The following is a 20,396-nucleotide window of genomic DNA, read 5'->3' as shown; positions in this document are numbered from 1 at the left end:
ATGCGGAGGGGTCAAATACTTATTTTACTCATTAAATGCAAATCCAATTTATAACTTTTGAAATGCTTTTTTTGTTGATTGGTCTCTCACTTAAAGTAAACCTACCATTAAAATTTCAGACATCGTTTTTTTTGTCAGTGGGCAAACTTACAAAATCAGCAGGGGATCAAATACATTTTTCCCTCACTTGTACATAGAGCACCCTTCTAGCCCCTCTCGCCAGCCATGATCTGCCTGCATTGCATAGAGTAGCATAGAGATCCTGTGATTAAATTGCTGTTTAAGGTGTATATATAGAATTATTATATAAATAAAATAAAATTATATATATATATATATATATAGGCACGTTAATGGTGGGGCAAAATATATGCAGAATAAACAGTTAATTTTTGTGTTTCTATTAACAGAGGAAGATGAAAAGAAATACATGAAGGTCAAAGAGGAGGCTGCTCTCCAAGAACATATGTTGAAACAGAAGATGGAGCAACTGAGTAGCCTGCTAAATGTCCAGGAAGCCACAAACAACTCTACCCCTGAGCCCAGTGCAGCAGTAAGTGAGGTTCTTCATGGCCTTTGCAATAGCTGCCTTTTTCAACCTTATTTAGAGTTCGTTTTTGTGTAATTAAAGTTGTGTAGCTACAGTCATTTTCTAGTGTGTGTGTATATAACGCCATATGAGGCAAGCAGATCACTAAACACACCTAATTACAGAGAAGCCTTTTTTCACTTCTAAACTCTGTTTCTAATTTCAGTGCCAATGTAATTAAAACTTTCAGATAATCTTCAAAACAGTTTCCACTCGGCATGAAATCCCTTTTTTTTTTTTTTTTGCTTGAGATTGCAGCGCCGTCTGTGTTACTGGGACAAGGAGCTACAACTGTCTGTGCCTAATGGTTAAAAGTGGTATTACGGCATTATTTTAACCGCTTTAAGATGGGGCACTTTCACCCCCTTCCTGCCCCGGCCAGCTTTCAGCTTTAAATGACATTTTGTGTGTGGTTTTTTTTTTTTTATTTTTTTTATTTTTTTCCCCAGCAGAGCTTTGTTTTTGGTGGTATTTCTTCACCACTGAGGTTTTTTGGTGTGTTTTTTTTTATTTTTTTATTATTTTTTTGTTTTTTTGCTCCGTTTCTGTTAAAATATTTTGCAAATCTTTCTTCATAGACCAAATTATATTCTGCTACATCTCTTTGGTGAAAAATAACATAAATCAGTGTTTTAGTCTGTAGGAAAGTTTTATACAAAGTGAACAGAGTTGCGCTACCGAGAACATAAAATAGATAAGCGAGAAAAGAACTGAAAATGGGTCAAATAACGGTGAAGTGGTCCAATCCCTATATACTTATCAAAAAAAAAAAGGCTTCCCCCTGAGTGGGTGGGATTTTAAATGATCATCAACTCCGGACACAAATGGACACAATAATATACAATTTTTATTCATAAATTACACAATGTACATAATATTACCAGGAAGTGCAAATGGGCTAAACAATGTCCTCCTGGTATGTTAATAAATAAACAAATATATTATATATATATATATATATATATATACAGAACAAAATATGATTAAAACAATGCTTGTCCTATATCACCCACACCCGACGCGTTTCCAGTTGCTGATAATTCAGAACCTTCATCAGGGGTGAACAAACTTGATGATATAGCAATCTAGTGAGGTGTAAGTTCGAGGATCAAAATGCCTGCCATTTAGAAAAATATAAGTATGTCTGAAGAGTACTTCAAATACTATCGATGTCAATCAAGTACAGGATGTCCTGCAAATTACTTCCAGATCAGTTAGACGGATTCTATGGCAAGGGGGGGTTTTGTTTCTATGTGAGACATTTAATTGGAACAAACAATGGCTATCTGGATGTTTCAAGTCCACCTTCATGTGTGTGTCCAGCTGAATTAGCATGTATATGACTTGCACCCAGGGTTGCCTTGTCCCCTTCCCAGGAAATAAGCCCAAAAGGAAAACTGGAAGCTGTAGTCCAACCACAAATTACAAACGGCAAAGCAGTCCTCTATGTGCAGTGTATGGATGGCACTCCATACACTGCTTTGGACTGTTTTGCCCAATTTGTGGTTGGACTACAGCTTCCAGTTTTCCTTTTGGGCTTATTTCCTGGGAATAGGACAAGGCATATACAGGTCGTCCCAGTGTGAACCGTCTCTAAGACTGCCATACATCTGCAGATCACGTCATGTAGTTGCTATGGCATAGAACAAAACCCAACCAATGTATTTACATGTTGGCCAAACTGAAAAAAAAAACATAAGGTTTTTGGTAAACATAAAACCTTTTTTGGATCCAGTGCAGAAGAGTTGGCACGCCTGTCTGTTGTTTTTTTTTTTTTTTTTTTTTTTTTTTTTTTCTGCTACCTGGGGCTCCGTTTAGAGAGATTTCCCATTGCTTACTGTTTTGCTGGTAACTGTTAACAGTAGGGCATTGAGAGGAAAACTGCAACAGGGACACACAGGCATAAAACACTGAGGGCTGGTTGCCATCACAAAAACACTTCTCGTATTCCTCTTTTTTTCTTTTCTTTGTCTGTCCCCTTTTTTTTTTGAAAGTTCCCCTTACTTCCTTTCTGGAAAAAACGTCAGCAAGGCAGGAAGTGAGAGGAAATCTCTCCAATAGAGCCCCAGATAGCAGGAAAAAAAACACAGGAGTCTGAACCCTTATCAGTTTCCATCCAAAACAAGCAAAAAATAGAATAAATGGGAGCTACACTGCAACTGAGCACAATAAACCAAAAACCCAATTTAATTCATTTTTAATATTCAATGCAAATCCCTCCCCTACCATCCATCCATGTCTCCATGCTTTATTTTGCTGAGAAATCACTTTGAAAAAACGCCCCTAGCATTTCTGGTCGGAGCCATCTTGAGTAAGGGCAGATGATTTGTGTAGCATTTGCTTCCTGGAATCCATCTACCCTTAGCTCCGGCATGCAGGTAGGATGTGCTTAGCTGGGAAAACCCCTCCTGAAGATTCCTGGGATGTATGACATGGTTTGCCTAGGCATGGAAACCAGGAAGTAACGGGGGGGGGGGGGGGGGGTTGATATGATATGATATGCTTTCCTGTCTCTTTGCTAACGCTAGCATCATAAGAATTAAAAATGGTCAATGTTGATTGAGGGAGTGCAATTCCGCTTTGAAACATCTTTGGCTTAGCACTTGCCAGGGTTACCCTCTTTCTCACATACTTTTTGTCATTGCAATAGAACCCACAGCGGAGGCGCTTCGTGCTTCTCCGCACATTAGGGCCTGCGTGTGGGCTGACTGTAGGAGAGGTTAGCCCTGTATGCGGATGACTTATTGTTCTTGAATGATGTAAGGCCTTTCCTTCAAGGAGCACTACAAGTGTTTTTAAACTCTTATTCCATCCTAACAGAACTTAAAGTTAACTGAAATAAGTCCCTACGTTTTCCCCATTGATCCCAAAGCTTAGGCTTCCGCATTTTCAAATCTCCCACTTCAGTGGGTGGACCGCTTCAAGTACCTGGGAGGGTGGGTTTCTCGTCGGGCCTGGGAGTATGTTCCTCTAAACCTAGCACCGGTTATACAGGATACTAGGCACCAACTGAAGGCTTGGGAATTATTGCTGCTCTCTCTGGGTAGAGTCAATCTGCTCAAAATCAAAGTATTACCTAAGTTTAGGTACCTCTTTCGCAATTCTCCCCATTGGATTCCTAAATTGTCGAAAGATTTTGGTGGGAAAAAAAAATAATCTTTTGGCTTGACCTACTTTAAATGTGTTTAATGCATAGCAACCTTTTTATTTATATTTTATTTAACAGATGACCATGGTGACAAACTTCAGCACGTCTATGGTCCAGAATGAAAATCAGCCACACATGGCAGGATCATTTACTCGCTCCCCCTTTGATCTGACTCCTGTGGCCTATCCATCCGTTTCACCAGGAATTTCCACATCACAGTGCAACTCTACATCTGGACATCTGTTATCTCGCCCCGAAGTCCCAATACTAGATGTCCAAACTAGCAGAAGAGCTGAGCAGGAGATGAATCATTCTCAGCACCCAGCCCCTGTAACATCTGATGGCAGCATGCTTGCTAAACAATCATCTGTTTTGGAACGATCGGCAACCTCACTTTCTGACACCCAAAAAACAATGTAAGTTTAATGATGACTTAGACTTAAAAGGGTTGATTTACTAAAACTGGAGTGCAAAATCTGGTGCATCTGTTATGGTAGCCAATCAACTTCCAACTTCAGCTTGTTCAATTAAGCTTTGACAAAAAACAAAACCAAACTGGAAGCTGATTGGTTTCTATGCAGACCTGCGCCAAATTTTGTACTGTCCAGTTTTAGTAAATCAACCCAAAGTGTTTTTTTTTTTTTTTTCTCCCCCCACTGTTTTTCAAACTCATGAAATGTGTGTATTTATCATAGGGTTCAAAACGCCAGTGCCAGTATGGAGAAGGTACAACCTGCGATGAGAGAAGGTAATATGGTAGATCTTGTCTAGCTATTCCTTATACATTGTTATCCTTGTGATTTAGTAATTATGCTCTATTTTCTCTCTCTAATGCAGTAGCCAACTCGTCGGGTTATTTAGCAAATACATCTCATGTCACCCCCAACACATCGCTAGGATACGTGCAAGCAACTCCATCTAGAGTCCTTCCCTCACCCACTGTGAACACAAAGGAAGCCCTGGGTAAGATTTGCTTATTGATAACCTCCACAGAGTGCTAACATGTATAGGCTACATTTAAAGCGTGTCTATAGCCAAAGCATTCTTATTAGTTTTTGATAGAGTAGGAAACGATTAGAACCTCTGCCAGGGGGTTTTTATTTGCTTCCATTCTGGGGAGATTAACCCATCCTTTCTGTAATGGAGGCCGTTGTAATGGGGAGAGAAGGTGATTGAACATCTAAACTCTAAAGGTGTCGTAGAATACTTTTCCCTTAAAGCATGTTGTACATCACAGTGCTTGTGCTGTGTAATTTGGCCCCCTGTATCACCTGAAATACCTGGCTGATCCTGCCAGTTTCTGAGCCCTGCTCTGTGTCTCCTCTGTCCTACCCTCCTTAAAATTGTTTTTAAGGCTTCTCTGTGTAGCAGCCCCCCCCCCCCAATACTTCGCAATCTTGTGATGTGCACGAGAGCCTTTCTCTCGGGAGCGAGCCTGCTTGGGTGCCCCCATTGGAGGCACTTGGCAGAAGGAAGGGGGACCCGAGAAGAGGAGAATTGGGGCTGCTCTGTGCAAAACCCACTGCACAGAGCAGGTAAATATAAGGCTGGCCATACATTATACAATTTTCCTTTTTAGATTTACCAACACCATATAATGAGGTCAAACCTAAACACTTTCAATTTGTATGCAGGCAGGCGCTTGCACTACTTGGTTAAAGGTAACATTTTATAATGTATGGCCAGCTTAACTTCTAGGGCTATGTGAGCGAGTTATAGTCTGCTGAAAGAGTAGTGAAAGCTTGGACCAGACCTGCAACAGCTTTAGCAAGTTAACCGTAAGTGAATACAAACGTAAAAATGTTTAGCAAGTGTAAAAAAAAAAAAAAAAAAAAAATGTCAATCTATGAACCACTTGGTCTTTTTCTGCCATCGCTTTTCTACGTTTGACAGCTCTCTGAGGTTATTTTCCTAATTTTGGAGAGCTTTCCACTTCCTGTTGTGTGACTGGGAGAGAAGGCAATGATATGGGTAATCTTCCCTACTAGATACAGGAAAATGACAAAAAATACGGCTCAAATCTCCATCACTTGTTTAGCTTTCAAGATTTCTATGACATGCTGTTGTAAATTTCTGGCTGTATAATTGTAGTATGCAATAGGCAAATTTATCTGATATTATTATTTCTTTTCCTAGATCACATGGGGAAAAAATGTAATCGATAACACGTACCTAATTGGCTTGCAGTGGGATAGTAGATAATGTTGTAGTTCACAATTTTACACTAGCTCATACTTTTGGTGGTTGACCTTGCTATATACAGCACTTCACTGAAATCGTTTACATTTCTCCTGTACCCAAGAATATGTTTTGAAAAAATTATTTATGCCTTGAGGTTATTCGCTACGTTCCATGATATGTTATATTTTCTTTACAGGTTTTATAATGGATATCTTCCAGACATCTACTTTACCTGATGATGAAGAGGATGAAAACCTCTTTGAAACAACAACAGATCCCAAAAAACCTGATCTTGAAACCCTTTGCCGAAATGACAGTAAGTTTCTTTTCATCTCAAAGATCGGCTGGTTGGCCCCTGGCCTATTGTGTTCTAGATTCCTGTTCAGAGTACTGTAATTGTTTAAAAAATGTATATAATGCAGATCATGAATTAGTAAACAGCGCTCACACTAAAAAAAATAAGAAACTCCTAAAAGTCCAGTGAACTATTTTGGTATTAACTGTGTTCTTTGAAAAAATGTGTGTCCACCAACAGTGTCTTTAGGGTCTCTCCTTCACCAACATACAAGCACATGGCTCACTCACCAGAACCATTTGACCCCTCTATTACAGGCTGTCAAATATAGCATCCCAGGGTACACCATGAGTGGTGGCACTCCTGCACCTTTAAACTCTCATGACAGACCATTTTCAGAAGGGGGATAAAAGAAAGCCTCTCTTAGTGCAGTATATCCAGGTTTATTAAAATACTTAGAATGTGTAGAATGAATCACAGTATTCAGAACATTCCAGGAACGCTGTTTTGTGTTTCACCTGCATTTTAATATGGAGGAAGTGTGATGTCTTGTTAGTCCCACCCTACACACGTTTCATCAGGAATGTCTCGCTTCGTCAGGGTATGCCTACGACCACATCACCATGAACACACCCGATTTTGTCTGATTTCGGAGGCTAAGCAGGGTTGGTCCTGGTTAGTACCTGGATGGGAGACTGCCTGAGAATAACGGATGCTGTACGAAACGTGCATAGGGTAGGACTAACGTGACAGGCCACTTCTGCCATATTGGAAAGCAGGTAGAATGCAAACCGGCGTTCCTGTAATGTTCTGAATGCTGTTTTATTCTGCACATTGTAAGGTGTGATTTTATTTTTAATAAACCTGGATATACTGCACTAGGAGAGGCTTCTCTCTTAGCCCCCTTCTGAACATAGTCTGTCATGCGAGTTTAAAGGCGCAGAAGCACCGCTACTGATGGTATACCCCAGGATGCTAATGCAAGTGAAATATCAGTCACCCAATGCTATATCTGTCCGCCTGTAATAGGGGTCAAATTATTCTGGTGAGTGAGCTGTGTGCTTGTATGTTGGTGAAGAGGAGACGCTAAAGGCACTTTTGGTGTGAAATTACCCTTGTGTTGGTGGACACAAATGTTTGGAATATTTGGAAAGAACACCACATTAGTTCACTGGACTTTTATGAGTTTGTTAACTTTATTTTTGTGTACGTGAGAATGTGGTTTACTAATTCATGATCCAACTTTTATTTTTTTGGGCTACACTGTAGCTATATAACGAGCAGCCCTGAAGTTTACCATTTTGATATCATTATTATTTTGATTGATTTTGGTATTTATCCGTGCGTGGACTTAGGGTTACATTATCCCTTTGATTGCTATTTAATGCAGATCGTTGCCACACAAGCCTTTTTGTCATTTTAATGTTAAAAAAAAAAAAACTAACAAAAATAAAAATGTATTAGTTCAAACTGCAGCCAACTAACTATGTTGTGTATGTTGTGTTGTTTCAAGCATGGTTTCCATGTATGGGGTGTTGTGTGCAAAGCATCCCAAGTATAGTCACCTCTTGCTTGTGTGATTTGGCTCACTGCTATAGCTAGCAGTTTTATGTTTATTATGGAATCAGGACTGATAATGTGATTTAGTAGTTTGAGGAAGTGGGATCCATGTTTCAGTTAAAGCGGGAGTCCGCCGGGACTCGACTCCGCGTTTTTTTTTTTTTTTTTTTTTTTTTTTTTTAAAGCCAGCATCTACAAATACTGCAGCTGCTGACTTTTAAAATAGTGACACTTACCTGTCCAGCGCGCCCGCGATGTCGGCACCCGAAGCCGATCTCTAGATCGTCTGTCGGGTGCTGCCGCCGCCATCTTGGGTATGTGAATCAGGAAATGGAGCCTTTCGGCTTCATTTCCCGGTTCCCTACTGCGCATGCGCGAATCGCTCTGCGCAATAAGGACGGTCCCCGCTGCCTCTGGGATCTGTGTGTTTCCCAGCAGGCAGCGGGGCACTTGCGGAAAGGGGCGGGTACTTGTGGAAAGGGGCGTAATCTACGCCCCTTTCCGCAGAGAGCTATCCCGGAAGTGGGTGCAGAATACCTGTACTGTACAGGTATCTGCACCCCCCTCCCCCCTGAAAGGTGCCAATTGTGGCGCCAGAGGGGGGAGGGTTCCGATGAGCGGAGGTCCACTTTAGGGTGGACCTCCGCTTTAAGGTAGAAATGGCACCAGGTAGACTGTGTGAAGTTTGCTAAAATCTGTACAATGCATGTCTGTTTTTTTGTTTTTGCCGTGAAAGATGAGTTGCACTTTCAAGAGTAATGATTTTTTTTCTTTTGTAGATAATTCAGATGTGGGTGGCCTTCTGGGACTACATAATCTTCCTCCAGCATTGCCATCTGCTTTCTGCATCTTTGAAGATGATACAGCTAAACCGAATGAGTAAGTTGTAGTGTTGTAGATCTGGACTCTTTTTTTATTTTATCAAATATATAGGAGCCAATATATAGCAGCCAATAAATCTTTCCATCGATGTTGTTTTTTTTTTGTTTTTTTTTTCAACCAACCAGTAAGGTGGATGGGCGGATCTTCTCCGCTGTACCCTGACGGTGAAGACTCCTCCACTGTCAGACTATACTAATCAGTACTGTAGCCAAATGGCTGCATCCATTTAGCGAATTAAAATTTTCAAACATTCTTATTCAACATAAGCTGATTGCTAAAATGGACATAGATGGATCTAAATTTGTCTGGTCCCTGCTGAACTGTCCGAATCTTAATCCACTTATGGCCAGCTTAAGCATGTTATTTAATTCTAGCATGTGTCCGCTGCTGAAAATTTTTTGTGAGGTGTTTGTTTTTATTTTTTGGATTTTTTTTTTTAAACAAAACAAAAAGTATAGTTTGATAATTGTTACATGTGGGGAGACATTTTTGCTTATGTATGCATACTCTGGTGCACAGTATTTCACTGCTGGTTCTCAAAGTTCAGGTCTGATAAAAAGGAATACAATTGCTGCACGATATAGTCCCCACAACTGTTAATGTGGTAGTAAACTCCGCTTGGTCATTTTTACCTACATTTAAGGCTGACCGGTAGCTAAAATGAATATCTCGTAAGTGTGCACTGTTTGGGAGATATTCACCCTGGATGCAGCCAGATACATCACTGGCGCATGTGCTCTGAAGGTCTGGCATTTTGTGCCAGAACCGAGGGCGAATTACAGTGTACTTTTAAAGTGAATCTGAGATGACTGATACATGGGAGCTACTGCATCCGTGTTAAAAAAAAAAAAAAAAAGTACATTGCATGTTTCCATATGCTTTACGCTTTAAAGAACCCGCAGTTCTTTAAACCTGCATATACCACAGTATATTGTGGGCTGACAACACAACATTTTTGTGGACTGCGTGGTGTCATCCCTCCCAGTCTTTGACCCCCCCCCCCCCCCCCCCCCAAATCTACCAACCGCTCTCTGCAACATAAAGGCTAAGCGTTCTTTAGCCCCAAGGTAAGAACTTAGAGGACTGTTTGAAATAACATAGGAAGTGTTCTGCATTCATCAAAAGAATAGAACAAAATGCTTCCACAGGTATATATCAAACCAGGCCAAAAGGAAGTAAATGAGAGAAGTTCTTTGTTATGGCTTATGTACACTTTATTAAGTTATTGACTTGCAATAAGCATGCATGGTGGGAGCTGACTCTTCAGAGTCAACACTGACATGCTGATGGGAGAATCCTTCCTGAGCAGCTATTGTGTTCTCCTGACTGGAGGAGAACACACAGTGATTAGTGCTAGAAACTATAGCCGCTGGCTGGCCATACATGCTTCGAACTGTCTATGGTCGGCTTTAGTGTGTATTAACCTACAAGCTTACCGCCTGTGATCTCTAAAAAGTCAGCTCCCACCATGCATGCTTATTGCAAGTCAATAACTTAATCGAGTGATTTTTGTTTCCTGCAACTTCTGATTAAGGCTGGATTCACACCTATGCGTTTTTGGTGCTTTTTGCATTTTGCAAACTTGCACTACAGTCCATTTAACGTGGTTTCCTATGGAACATGTTCTGTAGTGCAAATCTGCAAAAAGCACTAAAAATGCATAGGTGTTAATCCAGCCTTAAGGAAAGAAAATCAAACCGCCTTTTTAGCAGTTGAGCCACCTCTGGTCGTTTTTTTTTTCATGTACAGCTTGTTCAGTTGTATGCTGATTTTTATCTTGCCTCAATCCCCACTCTTTTTTTATTTTTTATTTTTTTGCAGGCCTTCTAAAGTCAAACCAACAGAGGTGAAGACTTTTGGAGAGCGTCCTGTACTCAGACCTACTATTAAAAGTGTAAGTTCCAATTCACTGACCAAATAATCTAACCAGCAAAGTTATTTGGCTAATAATTGAGATGGTATACTGCGGTTTTGTCAATGGAAAATGCAGTTATTTGAGTATACAAAAAGCCGCCTTCAGAGTATATTGCTAGACTGCTGCTGTTTTTAGCCTTTAGTTGTAACTGGCACTGCTACTATTCACTAACGTGTTGACCCTCATCTAATGAGGTGCAAAACAATAGAGTTGGTTAATGCAATGCATTTGATTTGCTTGTATCCTGGTAAACCTAGTTTTGATTCAAGGCTACTTCATCGTTTTACTGCAGCACAACTGTGTTGGTAGTCTAATCTCTGAAATTTACTTTAAAGATGAAGTAAACCCACTGAAAAAAAAAATACACCCTGCAGGACAAAGGCGTAATGAGCTAGTATGCATAGCATACTAGCTCATTATGAATTACTTACCTGAGATCGAAGCCCCCGCAGCGGTCCTCATTCCCCTCCTCCGCTTCCATGTCTCCCGAAGTGACTTCCGTGTTCGGACTCTGGCTGTGTGACTGGCCGGAGCCACGATGATGTCACTCCTGCGCATGCGCGCGGTAGCCGCCAGTGACGGCATGATTGCCCTTGGAAACTGCACGCTCAGGGCGCCTGTGCTGCAGACATCGGTACAGCCTTTTTTGCAAATATCTCCTAAACCGTGTAGGTTAAGGAGATATTGCAAGCACCTACAGGTAAGCCTTAATCTAGGCTTACCTGTAGATGAAAGTTGTCCCTGAGGGTTTAGAACCACTTTAAAGGCAGTGCCAGTAACAAAGGAAAAAAAATGCCTGTCTGTAAGACTGACAGAAACAATAATTTTTATCTTGTGAAGTCCCATTATTTCTATCATATTGTCTCTGTAGAAAGTGATGCAGGACTCCTGTTTCTAAGTCTTAATCACCTACAGCCTGTAATAGCCTGAAGCCTGTAATATGTTTCTATATTGTCATTTTATCTCCATATGCCCTAAACCCACATCAAAATCAAATTTCTTTATCAATATAGGCCAATATGCATTCTGCTACATATATTTTTGTTTAAAAAAAAATAAAACCCAATAGGCGTATATTGATTGTAGACATTATAACTTTTGCGCAAACCAAACTATATGATTTATGGATTTATTTTTACTAGTAATGGCGGTGATTTAGCGTTTTTTTTATTTATTTTTCAGGACTGTGACATTGCTGCGGACAAATTTGACACTTAACACTTTTTTTTAGACCCGGTGACACCGGCAGGGAAGGGGTTAACATTGGACCATTAAAGAGGATGTAAACCCTGATGAGTTTACTTCCTCTTTCATTCCCTGCAAAGGTAAAGCATAATGGACTACTATGCATTGCATAGTAGTCCATTATGTGTCACTTACAGACAAAGGAGCCAGCGAAGTAACCGCTGGTCTCCGTGGGTCTTCGCTGCTCCGCCGCTGTCATTCGGCGAAGCCGCGATGACGTCACACCCACGCATGCAAGCCGCTACGCGCGCAATATTCGCCGTTGACGGTGCCGCGCTCAGTGCGCCTGCGCCGTAGACAGCGGTGCCTGTCTTTTGGAAAATATCTCCTAAACCGTGTAGGTTTAGGAGATATTTCTTGGACCTACAGGTAAGCCTTAATCTAGGCTTACCTGTAGGTCAAAGTGTGTTGTAAGGGTTTACAACCACTTTAAAGCGTTAAATGTGTTCCCTGGGAGTGTTTTTTTATTTTATTTTTTTTTACTGTGTGGGGGGTGATTTAACTGTAGAAATACAGATCTGTGGTCCTGCTTAGCAGAAACACAAGATCTGTCTTCCTTACAAGCATGGCATCGATCTACCTTGTTTACCTAGGCAGACCGTCGTTCTGTCTCTCTCGGAATTATCGCTGGTTTTCTGGCAGACATCGGGTCTGCTGGACCTGCTGATTGGCTTTCGCTGTGATGCAACCCTAGAGGCGAAGATGCGCTTAAGCAGCAAAATGCATGTACGTTGGGCGATATTTAAACGGTCAAATGTTTGCCCATGCTGGAGTTGGGCTTTTATATGACACTGAAAATATACTTAATTTTCAAACATAATTCACATTCACTACTTATTGGCCCTGTAATCAATTTTTCATAGTTGCATAGTAGGTGGGGTTGAAAAAAAGACCATAAAGTCCAACGTGTGTGTGTGTGTGTGTGTGTGTGTGTGTGTGTGTGTGTGTGTGTGTGTGTGTGTGTGTGTGTGTGTGTGTGTGTGTGTGTGTGTGTGTGTGTGTGTGTGTGTGTGTGTGTGTGTGTGAGAGAGATTATATGTCAGTATTACATTGTATATCCCTGTATGTTGTGGTTGTGGTCATTGAAACTATCAATGCCCCCCTGCTGAGACCACCGCCTGTGGAAGGGAATTCCACATCCTTGCCGCTTTTACAGTAAAGAACCCTATACGTAGTTTAAGGTTAAACCTCTTTTCTTCTAATTTTAATGAGTGGCCACATGTCTTGTTAACGCCCTTCTGCAAAAAAGTTTTTTAACCCCTATTGTGGGGTCATCAGTATGGTATTTGTATATTGAAATCATATCCCCTCTCAAGTGTCTTTTCTCCAGAGATAATAAGTTCAGTGCTCGCAACCTTTCCTCATAACGCGTATCCTCCAGACCCTTTATTAGATTTGTTGCCCTTCTTTGTACTCGCTCCATTCAAATTGCATCATTCCTGAGGACTGGTGCCTAGAATTATCATTTTTATCTCTGGAGTTGGTCCCCCCTTTAATGCATGCCAATATTCTGTTTGCTTTGTTAGCAGCAGCTTGGCATTGCATGCGATTGTTGAGCCTATCTACTAGGACCCCCAGGTCCTTTTCCAACCTAGATTCCCCCAGAGGTTCTCCCCCCAGTGTATAGATTGCATTCACATTTTTGCCACCCAAATGCATTTTTACATTTTTCTGCATTGAACCTCATTTGCCTTGTAGTTGCTCACCCCATTAATTTGTCAGATCTTTTTGCAAGGTTTCCACATCCTGCAGAGAAGTTATTGCCCTGCTTAGCATCGTCTCCGCAAATAGAGATTGAACTGTTAACCCCATCCTCCAGATCATTTATGAACAAATTAAATAGGATTGGTCCCAGCACAGAACCCTGGGGGACACCACTACCCACCCCTGACCATTCTGAGTACTACCCATTTATCACGCTCTGAACTCGCGTCCATGCCAACAGACCTTATTTTGTACAGTAAACGTTTATGGGGAACTGTGTCAAAATCCAGATACACTCCGTCTACGGGCCTTCCTATATCTAGCTGGAAACTCACTTCCTCCTAGAAGGTTAGTAGATTGGTTTGGCAAGAGAGATTCTCCCATGAATCTATGCTGATTACTGCTAATGATACCGTTCTCATGCCTAAAATCTTGTCTATAGTCCCTTATCATCCCCCTCCAAGAGTTTACATACTATTGATGTTAGGCTAACTGGTCTGTAATTCCCAGGGATGCGTTTTGGGCCCTTTTTTAATATTGGTGCTACATTGGCTTTTCTCCAATCAGTTGCTACCATTCCAGTCAGTAGACTGCCAGTAAAAATTAGGATCAATGGTCTAGCAATTGACTGAGTTCTCTAAGTACCCTCAAGTGCAAGCCATCTGGTCCCAGTGATTTATTAATGTTAAGTTTCTCAAGTCTAATTTTAATTCTGTCCTCTGTTAACAATGGAGATGCTTCCTGTGATGTGTCACGAGGATAAACACTGCAGTTTTGGATACCGAAGCCCCCTGATTCCCTTGTGAAGACTGAGGAGAATAAATTCAATACCTTCGCCATCTCCCCATCCTTTGTAACCAGATGTCCTTCCTCATTTTTTATGGGGCCAATGTGGTCTGTCCTCCCTTTTTTACTGTTTACATAAAGAATTTCTTGGGATTTTTCACTCTTTTAAATTTATTACCCAGTGGGATGCATTGGCTAATGCCCTTATTTAATATGCTCTTAAAGCAAACCCATCGCTCCTCCGTGTTCTCTGTTCCTAAGATTTTATCCCAATTTATGCCTTCTAGTAAAGTTCATAGTTTAGGAAAGTTGGCTCTTTTGAAATTTGTGTCTTTATAGTCCCCTTATGTTTCCTATTTGTGTGATTTATACTGAAGCCAATTGACCTTTGATCGCTGTTCCCTAAATTGCCCCATATTTCCACATCCGTGATCCGGTCTGTATTGTTGGTAATCAGTAGATCCAGTAACGCTTTATTTCTAGTTGGTGCATCTACCATCTGACCCATAAAATTGTCCCTCAGGTTAGGGGGGCTATAGCATACTCCCAGCATTTCCCCTTAGCTGGATCCCTTCATCCCCTTTCAAGAAATCTTCTTACTGTGTGTTTATTTTTTTTCTGCCTCCTTTTAACATCCTCTACAAGCTCCCAAACCTCACCTTTTTTCTTCACCTCATTTCTGTTTGTTTGAAACAAACCATACATATTGGTTGCAGTCATGTGCACTACTCTATGCACAGTAGCATCCTAATTGTCCATGGTCCATCCTCAAGTGTGAGAAAGAATGACTAAGCTCTTACTTGGTGGGACCATGGAGAACAAATCTAGCCAACCCTTTAACAGGAAATTGGATCATATCTGCCTTTAAAAAGGGAATTTGGAGATTGAGAGGCAGAGAGCAGTCAAGATGCATTCTTTTCAATTATATCTAAAGGCAAAACATTCATTTTTATTTTATTTTTTAACGTTTTGGATAGAGTAGAGATGGATTAGAATGCCTATTAAGTTATTATTGCTGTCTGTTACCCTGGTAGATTCACCCTCTCTGTTTTTTCCCCGTTTACCATCATCAGTGAAGGTAAAGAAAATCCCAAATTTTGGCTTGTCCCCAGAACAAGAATAGAGGGGAAAACTTCCAAAGGGGACACTAGTTCTAGTGGCATGGGGTTCCCTAAAAAAATTCCCTTTATTTTAGGGCAATTTCCTCTCATTTCCTGTGTTGGCTGTAGTACAGTAATTGAAGGTAAACCTCCCCAGAGGGACACATATATGGCAAAAAATAAACTGACACTCTTTATCCAAAATGAAAAAAAAGGTGCCTATAGTTCTACTTTAATTATACATGCATGACTAGAATACTGTGTGTGTGTGTGTATGTGTGTATATATGTATATATATATATATACAATTTATATTTATTTTTTCTGCCAATGAAACATATATTACTCTGCTTGGTAATACCTGCTGCTATTCCAAATGCGTTCCAGTCACTTCTATGTTGTGAATGTTAAAGTGGCACTAAACTCAGGTTTAAAATATATATATATGTTAAAGTGGCACTAAACTCAGGTTTAAAATATATATATATATATATATATATATATATATATATATATATATATATATATATATATATATAATTTTAAACCTGAGTTTAGTGCCACTTTAACATTCACAACATAGAAGTGACTGGAACGCATTTGGAATAGCAGCAGGTATTACCAAGCAGAGTAATATATGTTTGATTGGCAGAAAAATATTTAAAGGGCCAATTGTCGGTTGTAAAATTTTGACTAACTTATTGTTTATCTACCACCTTTTTTATAGGAAGAGGTGAAAGCTGCTGAATCTCTGGTAGATGACTGCACTGTATGGGCTGTTAGATGTAACAAAACACTGGCCCCCTGTCCGAACAATACAGGAGACTTCGCCCTATCTGCTCGATTTGCATCTACGCCCTCTAGCAACAAGCAGCCTGAGCAAAACTGGAAGATCCTGGAGGATAAAGGTAGAGAATAAACTCCATGTTTTACATGTTCATGTTTAATAGGACTTGGAGTGTGTTTTGTACACAATTATCTAGCTTAGACCCCTTTCACACTGGGGCGCTTTGCAGGCACTACAGTGCTAAAAATAGCATCTGTAAAGCGCCCTGAAAGAGCCGCTGCTGTCTTTCCAATGTGAAAGCCCCGAGGCCTTTCACACTGGAGCGGTGCGCTAACAGGACGCTAAAGTCTTGCTAGCAGCATCTTTGGAAATCAATGAAATCAATGGGGCAGCATGACTATACAGCCGGCATAGCGCTGCTGCAGCAGCGCTTTGTGGTGGTTTTAACCCTTTCTTTGCTGCTAGCGGTGGAGTAAAAGTGTCCTGCTAGCGCAGTGAAATTGACGGTAAAGCTCTGCTAAAAATGGCGGCGCTTTACCGCGGATGCACCCACCGCCCCAGTGTGGTGAAAGGGGCCTTTATTTAAACTGAGACTTTCTGTAGCTCTTCATTTCAGATATATTTGCAGTAACTATTATATCCACAAGTTATAGGAGTTGCAATACCAATTAAAGCGAAGGACATGTGACCTTTCTTAAACATGGGCTGAAGGTATCATTTGTACATTTTAGTAATTTTGTATTCAGAGGTGTGAACTTGAACTGAAGCATTGGAGAAGCGGAAAAAAAAAAAAAAGTTCTATTGCAGCTGAGATGTTTATTTAAAACGCAAGTTCACCTTTGGTACTAAATATCTAATTCCTATATAAATCGTGTCTAACACTGATGACAATCTTAATGCGCATATTATTTTTTGGTAAAAATTAGACATCCCTGTATTCTGGCTATCCCTTTTTGTTTTTTGGTGAGTCATTTCAAAAAATGCACTGAAAGCATCTCTTCCTGCATTATACTTCCTTCTTCTGGCAATGCCTTCTGGGATTGTAGTTCACTGAGCTAATAAACTGCAAGTGCCATGAATCCTTGCCTTTTGTGCCTGTATAAGAGAGCTGGCATGTGCACTAGCATTTGGAAACCAAAACGCACACACTCTTTCCCGATAATCCTCCAAAAGTGATTAGTGATAAAAGAAAATTAAAATCCAGTGTAATGCTGATATAGCCAGAAAAAAAAATCCCTCTTCAATACACCAAACACACACTACAACAATAAGGCTTTGCCCTCGCCTCCCTCTACCTTTATAATAAGAGGTCTGAGAAGTGCCTGATAACTAAACACTGATTTAAAATTTTAATTATCTTTTATTTTTATTTTATTTTTTTTTTATTTTTTTTCACTAATCGCTTTTGGAGGGTTATTGGGAAATTGTTTGCTTTATTTTTTTCCCCACATACTAATTGAAAAGGGAATTGTTTTGGGTAGTCTCATCCATAATGATACATGGTTTTTAGATGAAATTTCACATATGTATACACTTAAACACATGGGATTTGTATGTTTTTTAATTAAATGCATGTTGCTCTAAACTTTCTTCTTCCTCCTTTTTTTTTTTTTTTTTTTTTTTTTTCAGAATTAGGTAGTCTCTCAATTTCTCTTTCTCCCTACTTGTCTATGGCTCTGTTCACACTGGTGCGCTGTGCGACATTGCATGTGATTCACACTGCACTGCTGTGCAAATCACATGTGATGTGAATTCAGCCGTTCAAATTGTATTGCTGAATTTGCATCGCATTCAACCAAAGTCGCACGGGACCCTTTTATTTTTTTTGCCCGCACCAGAATCAGATCGCATTGGGTGTTCACACCCATGTGATCCGATTCTTGACCAAATTCACAGTTCGCACTGCAATTTGCGAGCCGGTCTGTGGATGTCATTAACTTTGTATTAACACTTCCATTGATTTGTATAGGGCAGTGGATTCGCAGGGTTTCCCGCATCGTGCCAATGTGAACCGAGCCTCAATCCCCCTATATATACATGGGGGTTTTTTGTTTTTATCTCTCCCCTTTCCTTTTTTTCCTTTCTCACCCTTTTCCTTTCTCCACTCTTTCTACTCATTCACATTGTAAAATGACTTTGTAATTACTAACTTATCTGCAAAGCAAATGCAAGCCTGGCCCTTCAGATGCTAAGGGGGAAGGGGAAACATCACAGAGAGGTGTAGGAAAGGAGACAAACCTGCTGTTTGTGCACAAGCTCCGCTAGTTCTGGTGAGGAAAGGGCATCAAACAAGTGCAGAGCGTGCAGGGAGAGAGGAGAGCAGCAAGGCATCATGGGACTCAGGAAGTCACACAGGGCAAAATCTTATCCGTACAGTTTAATGCCTCGTACACCCGTTCCAATTATCGTAAGACAGATCGTTCACATTTTGTTGCATACAACTAAGATTGAATGCAACAGTGCAAAATGTGTGTAAGATTTTTGTCGTTCGATTCTGGAAAAATCTTCCGCTGTGCCTAGCTACGTATTTTAAATGATGTGAAAAACGTGTGACCCATGTCCTTGTGGTTTATTTTTGTGTTTCCGAGCATGTGTGGAGTTTGTCGAATGACTTTTATCGGACACATACTGTACTGATTACACGATTGCCATACGACGGGCTATCGTCCGACCAAAGTTTTCCTGTTTGTCCCTTCGGATTTGGTTGGACGGACTGTCGTGATCGGCTGTCGAAAGCTGCGAACTAACGATCAGATTATCGAACGATCTGTCCAAAAGCGACTTTTGTGGTCCGATAATCGGAACATGTGTAAGGGGCATAAGGGTAATCTAAATGCAGCTTTTGAATTGCCTACAACCAGAAGCGGCAGCTTTACAGGGACTAAAGGTAATGAAAGGAGCTGCTGCGTGTTTTTTTTTTTTTTTTTTTTTTTTTTTTTTTTACAATCTGCACTGGCCGGGCAATCATCTGGGACCTGTGATGTGTCCTAGATGATTGCTGAGAGGGAGGGGGGGGAGGTGATATTCTTTCCGGTGCGCCGGGAAGAAGTGGGAGCTGGGACCCTCTAAAAAAAAGATGTGGCATGTCAGGGGGTCACCTACCTTACACCGGGAGTTCCATTTTTGGGTGGAGCACCGCTTTAATATATGGGCCTCCTTAACTGGAACATGGGAAGTTTTTTTTAAAGGTGAACTAACCCTTTAAATGAATCGGCATGTATCAGTTAGATGTATAGATTAAGGACATTTCATGCTACTGAGTAGGGGAGATGGCATAGGGCATTGACTAGTAGCAACACAGCAGCTTGGAGGCTGTCGACAGGAATAATAGTTCCTCTGATATCACTCATTTGTGGCTGAGCTTGCCAGGAAAATTCATTATTTTTTAACTCTACATTCTTGCTAGTGGACAACTGTACCTGTTGGTACACATTATCCCTTGGCCCTGGTTCATGCCAGTATGACTTGGAAGACTATCGGTGCAATTTCATGTGCGACTTGCAGACATCTGTGCAACTTTATTGAACCCCTTCATGCCCAAGGGTAAAACTAATGTAAATGCCTGAGCACAATTTTTTTAACTTTTTGACATGTGTTGGTAAAATTGTACATGTCATCAAAACTACTTTGTGCATCCCGTTTCATTCTACCTTGTTTTTTTTTCAGGACAAATTGGGCTTTCATTTGATAGTAAATAGTTATGGATAGCCTGTGTGTTTGTTTTTTTTTTGTTTTTTTTTGTATTATTATTATTATTAAAGGAAAACTGGCCCAACAATTGGCTGTATATTTCTTGCTACTACCACCAAAGAACAAGGGCTTTTGGCATATAGGGTTTGTTGGGGTAAAAAAAGGCATTTTATCTTTTGAAATAGACTAGTTAACTGCCCATTCAGGGGAAAATCTCTAACTATCCCACCCCTTGACTTGCTTATACTCCCCTTCCCTGATCCCCCTCTCCGATCTCAGGTCCTCCATTGTTCTAACCCTTCAAGCTCCATGTTGAACCCAAGCAAAGTTTATGCTGTATCCATTTTATAAAAATTATAATGTGTGGGGCTGGCATTTGGTTGCCAAGTCTGAGCATTGCATCATGGGAGGAGGCGACATATTCCCCAATACCCAGAAGCTCTGGGGTCTTTGTGGCGGCTCTAATGTAGTATATATGCTGCTGAATTGACAAAGTAACAGTTTCCATAGGTAC

General features: G+C 40.6%; 1 protein-coding gene across 1 annotated transcript in view; it reads left to right on the top strand.

The window, feature by feature from the left end:
* BUB1 (BUB1 mitotic checkpoint serine/threonine kinase) overlaps nt 1–20,396 on the top strand; it is a 62,858-nt gene that overhangs the window by 22,915 nt on the left and 19,547 nt on the right. Inside the window, exons 9-16 of the mRNA XM_077486108.1 lie at nt 411–553; nt 3,816–4,153; nt 4,433–4,485; nt 4,575–4,700; nt 6,115–6,234; nt 8,553–8,652; nt 10,477–10,549; nt 16,133–16,313. Coding sequence (XP_077342234.1) covers nt 411–553; nt 3,816–4,153; nt 4,433–4,485; nt 4,575–4,700; nt 6,115–6,234; nt 8,553–8,652; nt 10,477–10,549; nt 16,133–16,313 — 1,134 coding nt within the window. The remainder of the gene's footprint in view (nt 1–410; nt 554–3,815; nt 4,154–4,432; nt 4,486–4,574; nt 4,701–6,114; nt 6,235–8,552; nt 8,653–10,476; nt 10,550–16,132; nt 16,314–20,396) is intronic.

Source organism: Lithobates pipiens, unplaced genomic scaffold (assembly GCF_037356315.1).
Source record: "Lithobates pipiens isolate NorthernLeopardFrog02 unplaced genomic scaffold, aLitPip1_a1.2 Scaffold_18, whole genome shotgun sequence".
NCBI lineage: Eukaryota > Metazoa > Chordata > Amphibia > Anura > Ranidae > Lithobates > Lithobates pipiens.
Note: the sequence above shows the minus strand (reverse complement) of the source record. Positions and strands in the feature narration are given on the sequence as shown.